Source organism: Ptychodera flava, chromosome 2, assembly GCF_041260155.1.
Source record: "Ptychodera flava strain L36383 chromosome 2, AS_Pfla_20210202, whole genome shotgun sequence".
Taxonomy (NCBI): domain Eukaryota; kingdom Metazoa; phylum Hemichordata; class Enteropneusta; family Ptychoderidae; genus Ptychodera; species Ptychodera flava.
Genome location: NC_091929.1, coordinates 38,473,209 through 38,489,555, shown reverse-complemented (window position 1 = coordinate 38,489,555; position 16,347 = coordinate 38,473,209). Strand labels below are relative to the sequence as shown.

At 38.2% G+C, this 16,347-nt stretch overlaps 1 protein-coding gene and 1 pseudogene across 1 annotated transcript; one reads left to right on the top strand and one right to left on the bottom strand.

The window, feature by feature from the left end:
* The first annotated feature begins 7,727 nt into the window (after positions 1 to 7,727).
* LOC139148343 (late histone H2A.3, gonadal-like) lies at positions 7,728 to 8,104 on the top strand (annotated as a pseudogene).
* A 6,805-nt stretch (positions 8,105 to 14,909) lies between these two features.
* On the bottom strand, positions 14,910 to 15,221 carry LOC139150029 (histone H4-like). Its single transcript, XM_070722178.1, has one exon. The coding sequence runs from the start codon at positions 15,219 to 15,221 to the stop codon at positions 14,910 to 14,912; it is 312 nt and encodes a 103-aa protein (XP_070578279.1).
* Positions 15,222 to 16,347: the final 1,126 nt, after the last annotated feature.

Here is a 16,347-nt window from a genome sequence, read left to right as displayed (position 1 = left end):
TTAGTTAGATATCTAATAAAAATAATTATTGTTATTGTTTGTTCTTGTTTTGCCGTTTCCAATGAATAAAAGTGAACGGAATAAAAAGGGCAAGCGTTTGTTCCACTTTGCAAAAGCATACTGAAACTACAACAGTTTAGTCTGTTAACAAATCGTCTGCATGTGAAATGTAAAATGTTAGTGTAACAAAAAAAATAAATTTGCTAACGGTATCAGTGCGGTCTACACATGTACCAGCCAAGCTGATAAGCTCATCACTCTGTATCTCAATACCACTGCGTTGAGGATTAAAACAGAAACCGTAGTTGGTATTAACCAAAAACAATTTAATACTGAAGGGGAAAATCATTAAAAGTTACAGCTCCTTGTTATTTAAAGTTGAAATGAATCTTTAGTGACTTGGTGTTGATTTGTTTCTGTGTCTGTGTCTGTGTATGTGAATGGCCCTTGTGACCTGAAGGCCAAAAAGTAGGCCCCCCTGCCCCGAGGGCCAAATTAAAAGAGTTCTCCTGGCCATTGAATTGGATTACACTTGTTTTGGTATAGGCCCTGCAGGACTTTATTAAGGCCCCGTTGCCCCGAGGGCCTTTTTTCTTTGATGTTCCCCTCAGCCAAGAAATTGTAGGTTCATTTGAATGAATCATTTGCCTCTATTAGAAATTTGGAAATGTTTCAAACAGACACTTATTTAAAAGATGGAATAGGTCCCCATTCTGCCAACACAAGTAAAGAAAAAGGTTAATCCTGTTTACCCTCCTGATAATTATAGATTTTACCTGAAATAGTCCAAGATTTGGGGGGAGTAATTTTTTTCCTTTTTTTTTATTTATAGAAGCAATCGCTACGGGGAAAAAAGATGAATGGTGATACATTAACCGATCAAGTTAAAAGAGGAAGAACAAAGCTGCGAAAACTTTTGATACTTTTGACACGTTTGATTCAGTTGTCTAATAAATAGATATATTTGTCTTGCAGAGCATGTCTTTGATTTAATTTGAAAAAAAAAAACTGCACCAACATTAACAGAGGAAGTTTAAAACAATTCATTGCTGTTTCATTATTTGAAATGTCAGGGAGGCATACAACAACAACAACAAACACGGATGTTGTCATTTCTTGACAGAGGGAGGGCAAAATAAGGCCCTAGGGGCTGAGGGGCCTTCAAAGGGTAAAGAGAGGGGTGGAGGGAATCCATAAACAGGGAAAGTCTGATCTCATTCATCGACAAAGACCAATCTTCCTAGGTGGCCCTCGGGGCAGAAGGGCCCTCTTTTTGGCCTTCGGGACAAGGGGACACACATACACACACACACACACACACACACACACACACACAACACACAAACAAACGAACATTCTTACTCATTCAACAAATGTTTACATATAAACATCAACAAATAAATTCAAACCAACCACTGAATCAGTTCAAATGAACTAAATTGACTTTGGTTTTATTGCAGATCAAAAGATAAACCAGAAACTGCTTTTTTTGTTTGCCGTGTTACCATGTAAAAAAAAGGACACTGCATAAAAACACTATAATACTTACTGTATTAGCATGGATTATTGCCTGTATTTTAGCTGAAGAGTGCATATACAGATGAATACAGTCAAGAATACATTGTTTGTATTCAGCAAGCCTATATTCACGTGGATTCATGTGTATTCACGTGTATTATTCTATAATACAGGCAACTCATTAATGTGGATTTATCTGTATTATTGCGTTTTCATGCAGTGGGAAAGGTGCAATTTAAAAACAAAACAAACTGTTGATCTGTCATGTTCAATTTCAAATTCAATATTTGAAGTTTAAAGGGAGAAAATGTACCCTCTTCTTTCTTTGTTTTCATTTGCAAATATGAATCACATACATTTAAAGACTATAGAAAGTGTCTGAAATATACAACTACAAGCCTTACAAACAGAATGATTAGAATACATTTGCAAAAATATTGATCAGGAGATTTTTTTTTCAAATTGTCAAACTACCTATAAGCAAGATCAATTTTAAATCCACTGAATTTGATGTTTTGAAAAGTATTCTTTAAAAACATTATACAGTGAATTGCTGGAACATACATGAAAATTGTGAAAACATTTCACTACACTTCATTACATCAACCTCGAATAACTTGAAAGAATAGCACTTTACATAGATGTCATGGCTATAAAATAACATTTACAATAATTCTTTTGTTTGAGTGAAATCTACAAACCCTCATGATGGTTGCATCTGTGCCATAATCTATAAGTGTTGCAACTCATCCATTTAACTTATGGATAAATTTTGGGTTAAGGGAGGGGGGACTCAATCTATAGTATGAATGCAAAAATGTGATATATTCTCTTTAAGGTATGAATCTGAAGGGAGAATCATCTGCTCTTAATTCTTAGGGATGAATTCTATGTTTGTTTGTTTTGAATTCTGAGAGAGACTCCTTGTATAGGATGAAAAAGGGGATACTTCAAGTAGGGGGATATCGTTGAATTGAATCCAAAGAGTGAATAGAAAGGTTGAATTGTACTAGGTTTGTACATTACCACAAATGTCTTGTCAGTAAAAGGTATTATTCAGTGAGAACGGAACAAGTGATAGTCTGATCCTCTTGTTTTTCTCTTAGTGTAGCCTGTATTATGATATTGTTCTCTTTTTTCATAATTAAGCTAATTAAGTAGCAGAAGCTGTACTTGCAGACCTTTTCTAAACATGTGGACATCAAACCAAATCATATCAATGAAAGAAGAAAGCTATGGGTTAAAACAATTCTTAGGATTAGCAGTGTAATTTTTTCTATATTTAAAAGATCTTGTGTGGGGTTGGGGTGGGGGACTTCAATGTAAAAAAAACAGTAATAGAAATAAGGTTGTCCAAGTGCATGGTGAGATACCACATACTTCACAAGTTGACATAATTTCCTCATACAGTTGGCTTTATTTCTTCATGATGGCAGAAATAAAACATAACCTGAAAGGTACCTTCTGAGTATTGAATCATAGTTCTACTTTCAACTGAACTTCAAATAATATTCCATGCTCTTTTCCTACTCTGTGACCCAAGCATTGTTTCTCAGTGACAATTAATTACTGTATCTTTCAGGTATTTAACCTAAATTTCCATGATGAATACTTCGATGACTGCGTTGGAACATACAAATATTACTATGGATCCACATTACTTTCCTGATGTATCATATTTTAGTTGTGAAGCAAGGAAATGTTGTGTCACAGTCACTGATTGTATCTTCTCACGAACAAAACGGTTGTTCTCCCAGGCTTTGAAAATGTCCTTCAAATATGTCCAAATATGAGTCAAGTATTTTTTGCAGAAATGATAGTCCATGACGAAAAACTTTGATGTTGAATGTTTCACAGATACAGTATTCTGGAAGGAGGACGGGGTAAGGTGGAGTGGAGTAGATGGTCACCTGTACGTTCCTTGAGACACGATCATTTCACTGGCATCAACCTAGGGATGAGTTTCTAATGACGAAAGTCTCACGCATACAACCTAGTCATCCACTTTCTTTCTTGGCGATCAGCAGATTAGAATCAACAGCCACCTGAAAATAAGATTATCAGAAGAATGTAATGAAATTCATGGAGAGTTAAACAGCTGAATGCATGGGAAAATAAATAAATCTCAATCTACACCAGATTATGTGATTACCCCCCCGGTTCTGTATAAGTATAGTGGAGAAGGTAATAGATACAAAATTTAAAAAACATAAGTGAGGTGATTTCTCTTTAAAAATCCAACGACATTATAAATAAAAATATGGCACTGCATAACAAAAAATATTTCAAATTTAGTATAGGTGACTGTAACACTTAAAGCAAGCAAACAATACTCAATACAAATAATAGCACAATATAAATGTAAATTATTGTATATATAATGTTGTTGTGCGTGTGTGTTTTATATAAATTTGCTTGCAATTTACATCAGTGGGTGTGATTTGTTTGAAGCTCTTGTTCATCGACGGGAAAGAAATATGAAACGATCAACTCTTAGATTTTTTTGTTTGATTAGTCACTTTATTTTAACTTTCACAGTTATCATCATTTTCATAGGTTTATTTTTTTTACCTTAGGAACACAGGTCTGAAACAGAATTTAAAACAAGTATAAACAAGGTGATATAGTAGTAATTGCTTGTTAACTATGCAAGCTCTCATTCCAAACACGGCATAATTTCCTTTGTGTTTCAGTGTCACCTTACATTTGGTGCTAAAGTCAATGAACTTTGAACTCAACGCAGAACAAAAGTAAAAAAAAAAACAATCTGGGTATCGAGGCGTTTGCTTATTGCTTACTACTTTGCGTGAAAAAAAAAATCACGTCTGACATTGTAACTTGTTAAAGAAATTGTGATTGTACAGTTTACCACTTTATCAGGATAACATATTCAATTTTAAGAAACAAGCGAAGTTTTTGAACATTGATAACCAGACGGTAGATCAAATAGGAGACGTTGAAATGACATCAAAACAGGCCGCTGTTTCGGTCGCGATTTCGATTGCCCCGGCCGACCGTCATAATAAATAATAGACTCAGTCCACAGCATACAACACGGACTTTGTGCATAGAAAGTTTCCGGTATCATGCACACGGAGTGACTGTCGATCAAAAATTTGTTACAAAGTCTGTCTCCCGTGCTAGACATTGACCTAGTCGCGTGTATGTGACCGGTTGCTTCTGTTTACAGTATGTACTTCCAATTGTAGACCATGCACAGCTTCCATTTTCTTTCTTAAAGCAGTTTAGAAAATTGCTGGACGTGTCCTCTACTCAACAGTAAGATTAGAAGAGGGCAGATTTATTTTTCTTTTGCTTGTTTTAAGCGGTTTCCCCCTTTCTTTTAGCCCAAGATCATACAGGTTCGCTGCGCGCGGTGCCGTGCCGCATGTTTATCAAAAGAAATTGTTGTAAAGTTTCAACATCGCCGCGATAACTTAACATCACGAATCGATACAGGACCCAATTTTCAAAATAGGTCAGACTTTCTCATATATGCACCATCAAAGGTATAGAAAACAGAAAATTGACTTCGACCGACCTAGCACGAGGGACCGTGGACCTAGCCTGCACATGGATTAGCTCCGGACCCGTATAACGTAGCCCCATCGGCGCAGCGTGTTATGTAGTACATGGCATGACCTGTAGAATCACATCACGGGAGGTGTTATTCACCAACAGTTTAACCACCGAAATAAACATTTTAAGCGTCGCCAGTGCTGCTTCTGTGATATTTGTTTTCCTGTCATTATAGTAAATTCAGTTTTATAAGCCTAAGGGTAGTTAAGAGGCATTGATGGACAAGTAACCACACGATCGGTCCCTCTAGAGGGACCGTGTTGTACGTGTAACCAAGACGGTGTACGTGTGGTGTTGAATACAAACTATCACTGTTTCACGGGTTGAACAGATACTGCAGATTGTGAGTGACTTCTAACTTTCAATCCGACTAAAATGGTTATGCAATTTCTATGGACACAGAATTGCAGAAGTGGAAAGATAGCCAAACGGAGGTCTTCTAGTTAGTTGTAAACAAACTCGGCATAAGCCCCATTGCAGAACGATCGCGATGTCAGCTGGGGTGATTTCGAATGGAACGATTGAAACATTGTAACAATTTCGCAGGGCCCCTGGATGATTGACAGGTTGCCTTTTGTTCTATGCTGGATTATTTCGGCAGCGCGGCGGTCGACTGCATTGCATGCACAGTGCAGATCGACAAATTTCACCATTTTCTTTCCATGAAAATCGGCGGTTAAAACACTCTTCCTTACAACAATTTTCACTCTAAATCATCGCCGATGAAAGGGATTCACTCCTATTCTTTTGAGAAGGCAAGGAGTCAATAAAATTAGTACCATACTTATGAAATCATCACATTTTTCACTCCATGATTTACGCGAGTACCGGACGATCGAATGCAAGCAGTATTATTATCTCGCGGGGCTCAATTACACACGGAGTATCACTCGCGTTACTCCTAGCGCTTGCAAAACGATGTTATTCGTTATTCTATCGACTACCGTCATGGATATGTCAGTTCTCTTTAAAAAATTGATAGATTTGATCCAATGAACTTGAAAAATTATAAAATTAAACACTGTTTTCAACCTCTTCCTTCAGCTCGTATTCGTCGCTAAGTGTAACGTGTTCACGGACAACATGGACTGTATGCCTCCAGTGGCCTGCGCTAGCGCCGCGTATACTGGACGGGTACAGCACGGCATCGCTCCTTTAGTTTACATTTTAAAAGCAAAATTTCACATTTCTCATACTACCTACTGCTTTATCGAATGTTACAGAATGATAATATATCAATACAACTGTTAAAATCATGAATGTACATGCCCCGGCGCCCCCCTCACCGCTTGTTTGACAGACGAAGCCAAGTCGGGTCGATACTGCATATCAACATAGAACAAAAAATACATGTATTAGATCGAAGAAAATGAAAAGTAATTAAATATATAGCAAATGAACTTACCACATTATCTCTTGACATCTTATCGTCCATGCTGACTGCAAAGAATGTCAATTGTTCCCTGTTATTTGCAGCAAAGTCGGGAAGACTCGCTCGTATCCAATGTGACTGCCGTACGTACGGTGTACATCACTACCCTGCTGTGAATAAGCTCCGAAAGCAGCCATAGGATTTATCTTCATCAAATCAGGGCCAGGTAGTGCGCTACTTTCCCAAGTTTTTCAACTTCTGAAGCAAATAACCTATGTGCCACATTCCTACATTGCTTGTTCGGCTCGAAGTTGTGCTGCTCCGCGAAAAAAAAACTCGTATACAGCAGGCTCCTGCACAGAGTGATCGAGCCCATCTATTTTCACTAGGCTAGGGGTTCTTCATCACCTAGGAGACGTACGTTTCTACCAGGCGGCCATGTGTTCTATATCTTTTTAAAAGTGATCTTTATCGTTTTAAAAGTGATATTTAAGCCCAGGCAAAAAGTGATCTATAGCTTTTTAAAAGTGGTCTATATATTTTTAAAAGTGATCTATATCTTTTTAAAGTGATCTATAAGCCCAGGCAAAAAGTGGTCTATATCTTTCCAAAGGGGTCTATATCTATTTTCACTAGGCTAGGGGGTCTTTCCATCACCAAGGAGACGTACGTTTGTACCAGTCGGTCATGACAGTGGTCTATATCTTTCCAAAAAATGAAAAAAGACCCCCTAACTTATCAAAGTGTTCTATATCTTTCCCCCCAAAAGACCCCCTAACTTACCCAAGTGTTCTATATCTTTCCCCAAAAAAGACCCCCTAACTTACCCAACGGTGCTATACTGTCTCCTATACTACTCATCATGTCACTTTCGATAGCAATTTTTATCTTAAAAAGAACAAGATGCGAATTTAATGTGCTTTTGAGATAGCCGCCTGAAGTACAAAGTTTTAAACAACACGAAACTTTGTACTTTCAAGTCTGTATGCAAATAAGGCATCTTCGATTTTAAGCGGTAATGAGCGCGAACGGGTTAGGGAACAACTAGTTCAGTACAAAATAGGCCTATGCCGATAACTATGTTTGCGCTTGTCAAAACCTAGACAACAGTACCGTTCGGTCATTGGTCAATGCAGTATTTCAATTGAATTTAATTGGTTAAGATAAACGGCCATTAGGATCCTAAGTGTACGTATAAATACGCGGGCGCAGACTCCAGATATGCTCAGTTTGAATTTAAACACAAGTATTCAACAAAATGTCTGGACGTGGTAAAGGAGGCAAAGCAAAGGGTAAGGCCAAGAGCCGATCCAGCCGTGCTGGTCTGCAGTTCCCCGTCGGTCGTGTGCACCGTTTCTTGCGCAAGGGCAACTATGCCCACCGTGTCGGTGCTGGTGCTCCAGTCTACTTGGCTGCAGTGCTCGAGTACTTGCCGCTGAAATCCTCGAGTTGGCTGGCAACGCTGCCCGTGACAACAAGAAGACCAGAATCATCCCCCGTCACTTGCAGTTGGCTGTCCGCAATGACGAAGAGTTGAACAAACTTCTCGGCGGTGTCACCATCGCCCAAGGTGGTGTATTGCCAAACATCCAGGCAGTACTCTTGCCCAAGAAGACCCAAGCCAAATCGAAGTAAATCGTATGCCTAGCATACACATACCAAACGGCCCTTTTCAGGGCCACCACATCCTCAAAAAAGAGAACTACCGTAATAGTCTATACTATTATTTATACAATGATAACCACTTCCAGAGAAAAACACAGAACACTAGATGTTACAATTGCAGAAAAGACATTTGAATAATAGAAAGTGAATCATGAGGGAATATACTAGAAATGACCACTTAAAACTTGGTAATTTCTGTAAAGAAGGCCATGAATATTAAACAACAATTACCATTAGCACAATGTCATCTATGAAAGGCGCACATTATGCAGGGAGACGCCACACGAGTACAATGTAAAGTTAAGTGTTCAGGGATAGAACACCAATTAAACGCCTTTTTGTAACACCTTTTGAACGCGTCTAGACCGTTCAGAAATTTAACACTAAGTGTTCAACGAACGTTCAATTTTGAACACAAGTGTTCACATTTTGAACATTACGTGTTCATCAGACATACATTGAACACCATAGTGTTCCATGACTGAACATACATTGCACATGAAATGTGTTCAAAAAATTGAACGCATTTACGCGTTCAAAGGCCTGTAACACTTTTTGAACGCATGGACGCCGTTCAACGATGAGTGTGTTAAAGGCTAGAACACATGATATGCACTTGTTGAACACCTTTAATTTTGGGCGTTCAGGGGGTGTTCAAGCCTTGAAATAACAAAGCAGACCATTGATATTCAGTAAAATTATTTTATTCTAAAAATACACAAAAATTTTCTTGCGTAAAATACAATAATTTAGTATAAAATGGGCAAATAAACATGGCCACTTTGTAAAGTTTGTCAGAGGGAAACATCAACGGTGTAAACACCTTCTTATCACAACATTAACAAAAGAAAATCCACATAACACACTGTAGATTGTTTTCAAACAATATGAACAAAGTAATGACAAAACAGGTTTTACTTAAATATTGTGGATTACGTCATATGTTCATACTTGTAAAACCGTACAAAAATATCTGTTTTGAAAAAGCTCAAATTTGGCTTATTGTTTTGAAAACACGTATATGTATGAATTGCACACTACATTTTTGTAAGACGGTTTCTTACAGAAATTTCCTTTTGTATAGACAATTGTAAATTTGGAAAAACGTTAGTCAAAGCTTCTCTGATGCACATGCTACATAGTTGTCCACACTAAAATACACACAACATGTCAAGTTGTCACAAAATGTCACAGTAAGGCACAACATTAGAAAGTGGGTAAAGTGGGTCCTTGGCAGTGTAAAACCTATTTCCTTATCCAACAAAGTAATTCATGAACGAAAAGGTTTGTTTGTTTGTAATATCTTTAAATAAAGATAAATATTAAAGAAATCATACCGGCCGTTTTGAAGAAAAAGCTTTGGATGTAAAAATTTGAGGACGATGCCACACATTCACCTATTAGATAAGCTCTGCGTCGCTAACAGCAAAGCTAAAACAAGTAACAAATCGAGAACAAAAGGCGTGTTGATCTACAATACAAAATAATCTAAGATTTGGTAGGCTATGATCAACTAAATTTAACTGGAGCATAAGCCTTTGTAGACGTGAAGTCTCCTTCATCAGATGCAAGGATGGAATGAAGAATTGAAGCAGAAAGCGACAGAAAATTCTGAGTGAAAATTTCATAAAATTCAGAAATTCAGAGTGTACATTTTTCACTCTGAATTTCTGTCGGTTTCTGCTTTAATTATTCATTCCATTCTTGCATCTGATAAGGGAGACTTCACGTATTTGAAAGCTTATTCTCCAGTTACATTTAGTTGATCATAGCATTCTACCAAAGCTTTGATAAATTCAGAACAAAAATACAGAAACTTATCAAAATTCAGTTACTGACCCTCCAAAGTTCAAATCTACACTAGAGATGAACTGAGGTTCTCAAGCTTGTTTCCAGACAGCTACCTGTACACTCATCATCTTCAATTTCTGTACCATCAGCTTCTGTAATAACTCTTCGATTACCAGGTAAATCCAACTTTTCATATCCTGAAAATAATGCAATTATAGGTAATATAACGACATAAGACTTTAAATAAAAGACAAGGTGGCCTTATTAGGTTAAGGAAAAGGGGTACTTTGGTATACAGTGCCTCTTTTCGATACTGTTACAAAATATTGGCTTCTTCTTGTCATCAATTGATGAAAAGTAAAAAAGCCAACTCTCATATGCTGAAATAATAGATGCGATGTTTAACTAATGTTTTATATGCGATTGTGATTACTAAAAGACATGTGTTAGCTGTGATTACGCAGCGGTGTGTGGCATATCGATCGCACTCGGGTCAAGGGTCATCGCCACAGTTTTGCGGTGATGACCCTTGACCCGAGTGCGATCGATACGCCACGGCCCAAAACACAGCTAGTGTATGGTATACCAGCCACTGAAAGAAAAAAAAGGTTTCTTCTCGTATTTTAGCTATTCCAAAGTACTATACAAATAATTTCAAAGGATAATAATACAGGTGCTTCAAAATTTAACACCTTTACTATTTTGGAGAGAAAACTTACCCTTTCTGGTCTTGCTTCCACACGATCACGACTTCAGCGTGCGTTTACAAGAAAAATGTCGCAACTTCCGTTTTGATGCATGACGGGATAAGAAAAGGCACAAAACTTGAACACCTAGTGTTTAGGAGTAGAACGCCTCTTGCACGCCGATGTTAAAATTAAAACGTTCATGGTGGTTATCTGATTTTCTTTTCCAAATTTCAAAATTTCAACCCGTAATAAACGTGTAAAATTATTTTGTATACTTCCTTTTTTCGAAAAAACATGCTTTCAGCAATTTTAGACCGGAGATATTTTTCACTTAGTGGCAAATTCGTTACATCAAAATCCGTGTACGTTTGCCGGACAGCGAGGCAGTAGTAAATTTAATATAGCCATAGTAAAGTAAAAAACACTAAAGATTGTTAATTGTTTTACAGTATTGTAAAATTTCTGTAATGCTGAGTTTTTGAACACTTGAAGGAGATGGTTGTTAACACTCCGTGTTCAGGTTTAGAACACCACTGTTAATAATATGAACACTAGTGTTAACAATATGAACACTAGCCGTTCAAATTTGAACACCGACATCTACATTTTGAACGCGTAAAGACGCGTCTGGCGTCCGCTATTTTTACAGTGTAGCTTGGACAGAGAGCTCCAGAGATTGCGGTGTTTTGCATGTTTTTTAAATTAATATTTATGAAATGGGAATGCTCTACAGCAGGGTAAACACCTTATCAATGCATAATGACTCCACATCTTTCAACCGATGAAATTTCGGGACAATTTTAGTGAGTATCTGTGCCAGGCCAGTGAGGACGACAACCCATGGGACGCCGATGGGGATTTGAATATCGCTGTCAATCAAACCTTGTGCAAAGTAAGACAGGATGTGTACCTATTGTCAATTAGCATTCGCTTTATCTGCTAACGGTGACTAAAAATAAGTAAAATATGTGTCAAGATTTCCAGTGTTGAAAGATGTGCGCAATTATAGTTTCTTCACAGTTCTCCAACTTTTGTACCTATCCGCCACATTTCTGGGAATAAAAGACGTGATCAGACTACATTCAACTTGATTACATCTTGGTAACCGTGAAGAAGAAAATGTATTATCGGGTACTCTCAGGTTTAGAAATTTTGGTGGCCCTGAAAAGGGCCGTTTGGTTTGGTTTTGTGGCTTCTACCCTACACCAAACGATGGCAAATGTGTACGGTACGCCGGGCAAATTTGGATATCACGACGGACAAGAGAAGTCACGCAAAATTGCATACCAATTTTCTTCTTGTGACGACTACGTCATCGGCCTGCATCAGATGATGTTTTCGGGCCAAATATCGCTCATCACGCTAAGCGTGTGTCCGATCTAGGATGTCCAAATACTTCCGACAGAGTCGGAGTCGGACAGACGCGTTGTCATTGCCAAACTAATGATGCTAAACTCAGAATGACAAATCAAGAAATTTTCAATACCCCGGCACTGAGGTTGTGAAGCGGTGTATCCATGGAGTGGGTTTGTACCTCCATGAGTCTCCTAATAAACCAATGTTTATTTGACTTCCTCTGTTTTGTTCCTTCGTCACTCTCAGCGTACTACGTATCCATGTATACCATCGATATATCGATAACCGACGCGATGCAGTACTCTCTGATATTGTCAAAGTTCACTGCGTCTGAGAAATTTACGAGATTTCCTGTCGGAGTTTCGGGAAATGCATCTGGTTTTGGTACTTTTTTGGTTCCAATCCAAACGAAGTCTCGCAACTCAAATTGGCAAATAATGTCATACACGATAATCTGGACTTGTTTTCTGACTTCCGACCGCCATCTTGGTTTTATGTTGTCTGGTTGAGTACGTCAGGATCACGGTTCAAGCTTTTGAAAATGTTCGTTTTATCTTATTTCGACATCGATGTTTCGAAATTTAATAAAAACAAGAATTTGAGATATTCGAGGGATGCAGATCGTTTTTTGTTTTTGGGTTTTTTTTGCATACAGTATATTGACTTCTAGTGGTAATTTTGTTGGTCGCGGACACTGTCCGCATCGGGGTCTGCATCCGGCGCCGAGCGACAACTGCTACAATCGGTGAAATCGTTTTACAATCGGTGAAATCTGTTTTCACCACGTACGGTGAAAACACTTCATGCAAAATGTACGTATTCCAACGCGCCCATCGACGTTCGACGTGAATAGTTTATGTTTGTAAATCTACTAATATAGCAGCGTTTTTGCGGTAAACAATTAAAACTATACTATATTCAGAGGTTGGAGTACCCGCTAATGCGCGAACCTGGGATTATGAACGGCGGCTTTCATATATAAGTTTTAAGGCCTGAAACGACAGGCCAAGATTTCACTTACAAAGTAGACGTGCTCCGAGTGTTTTGGCATATACGTATCAAAACAGAATAAATTGAATCAATAAACTTCAACACACCGTCGCGTTCGTGGTTTAAACGCGTTGGCCAGCAAGTAACTGCTGCGAGAAAAAGGCGAGCGACGGGGACCAGTCTACATCACGGACCGTGTCTACGTGCTCATCACTCAAATTACGCGATCATTTTGAGGCAATTTAATTAAATGTAATTAAGCTTAGCATGTCAAATTTCTCGAGGCTCAGTAATTAGCCATCTTAATATCGGCTGATATATCATAAATACGTCGAGGGTTGACGCTAAATTTACATAACCTCCTAATGGATGCATCACAAAGGCATCATTTTTGTGGAAAATAGAATACCTTCTTACTTCGAACAACCGTAGCTGTAAGTCCTCACAAACCAAATAGCCCTACCTTGTTTCAAAAAGGCTTCATTTCGGCCCAATTTATAAGAATGAGAAGGGGGAGCATGGCAGCCGAAAGCAAGTATTTCCCCTGTTTTATTATAACTCTACCCAGTGAGATTTTTTCGGTTAATTTTATTAGCAAGATATTATGTATGTTGAAACACAATTTTTTTAAAATCTCGGGTTACATGTGTATTCCGATACCTGTGACAGTTCATCCCTATCTCATCGACGAAATTATGATTCATTTTCTAATTAACCATCAAAGTTCTTCAGGGAGAGGTAGCAAAAACCAATATATACCGCCCGTGTCTTAAGTAAGTGCTGAATAATTCATGAAGCTATAAGATGAAAAGAGCACGGTAACTATAAGGTGTAAATTTCTTTCTTCTCTTGTGATGTATCGTGAACGTGTTAAAATTTCAAAGCATATTTGAAAGTTTGCATACCAAAGGAGTTGGCTTGACACAACTAACATTCCAAGAACTCATTTCACGTCTGTAAGCGACGGATGATTTGGCTCCTTCGTTGATTGAGAGTGGTCAAGCTGAAAATAATTTGCCCTTTTTTGTGTGTTCTTAAATTTTACTCCAGAAATCTGCATAACATGCACCTTACAACACGCAAAGCACGCAATATATCATCAATTTACACATACTAACTTTCGTTTAATTTTTTTTCAAATTTCAAAATCGTTAATTAGTTTTCTCAGAAATTTCCCATACTCCAGACTTTTCAATTTTACCACCCCCTCCAACTCAATAGCTAATGTTTGACAACTTCGGACATCTAACAGGTGTACTCTGCAAACTGGTAGAACAATTTATTGGTCAAGATCGCAAAGTCAATGTCATTATCAGTCCCTCCACACACTGAACTGTGTCATAATCCTCAAAATATACGCAAAGATAATATTTCACACACTCAATTCATAAGGGTAATTTGGCGCGAAAAATGCCCAGCCGCAATCGCATTAGGTGCAGACTATATCAATACGGACGCCACGAAATTCAAGCATTGAATAATAGACCCTAGAGAAAAACGTGGGCCTATGTTGGATATGACAAAATCGTTCGTTCAGCTAAATATCCACTAAGTGAGAAAGCCATAGTGGAGATCAGGGTGCTATTTTTTCATGTCCCTATCTTTTACAACCACGTCTAAATTAATTCATGGCGTGGGTTGTCAAACAATAGAATAGCTTCTCCGTGTCAATGTACCGTAAATGTAGTAACTGCTATACCATTGCCAATATAAACCACTTTTTATGTTTTTTTTACTAACTTTTTTCAAAAACCTCTCCGTTGTTTTGATATGGGTAACCGCTTTGGCTAAAGGTCGTGAGGTACACTATCAAATAAAGAGATAGATTCTAGCCAGTGAAGCCGTCCACTGTGAGTGTGGACCATATGAGTGTGTTACGGTAGTTCTCTTTTTGGAAAATGTGGTGGCCCTGAAAAGGGCCGTTTGGTATGGGTTTTGTAGTTCGTAATCTAACCGCCGAAACCGTACAGAGTACGGCCCTGGCGTTTCAGAGCGTAGACCACATCCATGGCGGTGACGGTCTTTCTCTTGGCGTGCTCGGTGTAGGTGACGGCATCACGGATGACGTTCTCCAAGAAGACCTTGAGTACACCACGGGTTTCTTCGTAGATGAGACCAGAGATACGCTTGACACCACCACGGCGGGCCAGACGACGGATAACTGGCTTGGTGATACCCTGGATGTTATCACGCAATACCTTACGATGACGCTTAGCGCCTCCTTTTCCCAGACCTTTGCCTCCTTTACCACGACCAGACATGTTGCAGTTCAATGTGCAGATAGCAAGATGTTAGCTGTCAAATACTTATATACATGATATATAGAGCATTGGTGAACGCAAAAGAAAACATTGTTTAAAATTTAAATAATAATCGATGTATTTAATATTTCCCGCTTTTGGAGACAAAAGATCTCATGTTGTTTCATTGGTCAATAAATACATATCATTATTATCATTGTCCAATCAAAGGCGTAAAACAAGATCTGGTGAGCCAGCTGTAGTGTGGCCCATGTACATGTCGCTATGCCATGCTTTTTTCGGGTCCCCAAGTCTAGCTTAGTATCTCGTATTTTCGAACAAGAAAAAATTACACACTAGCGTAATTTAAAAAATAAAAGTTTAACAATGCTAGTGAAGACGCAGTTTTATCACGCGATTAGCAATGTCTATACAATGGCCATATATTGAAAAGAGGTATCATGCACAATACATTTAAGAAACAATCAGACATATATACGAACAGTCTTAAAATTATTTTTATTTATCCGCTATTTTGTTTCATGTTTTGACCATCGGTCTGGAATCGATGCACATGTGCAGCGATATGCAAAAGTGTACGTCCTCTTAATATTCAATATTTATACGCATGAATTCCATTCAGTTTCTTTGTGAGTAAATATACTTTCTGACTATGTACACATCTATAGAAATGATGTCAATGCAATTACTAATACACCCAGTGTTATCCCTCGCCGCAGTATTTAAGCTTCGGAGATGTCTGGTCTTCCCGAAGGCCAAATATCGCCGTACTACGTAGCCATGTGTGTATGTGCCATCAAATCGATAAACGACGCTATGCCGTTCCGATCTCCATATCGGTCAAAGTTCACTATGTCTGAGAAATTTACGAGATTTCCTGTCCGAGTTTTTGGAAATGCATCTGGTTTTGGTACTTTTTTGGTTCCAATCCAAACGAAGTCTCGCAACTCAAATTGGCAAATAAGGTAATACACGATAATCTGCGCTTGTTTATTGACTTCCGACAGCCATCTTAGTCACGAAGTTTTACGTTGTCTGGTTGGGTACGTCAGGATCACGTTAAAGCTTCAGAAAATATTTGTTTTTTCTTATTTCGACATCGATGTTTCCAAATTTAATAAAAACA

Excerpts from the sequence above, each read along its gene's own strand:
- LOC139150029 (XM_070722178.1), bottom strand. The coding sequence starts at position 15,221 with ATGTCTGGTCGTGGTAAAGGAGGCAAAGGTCTGGGAAAAGGAGGCGCT.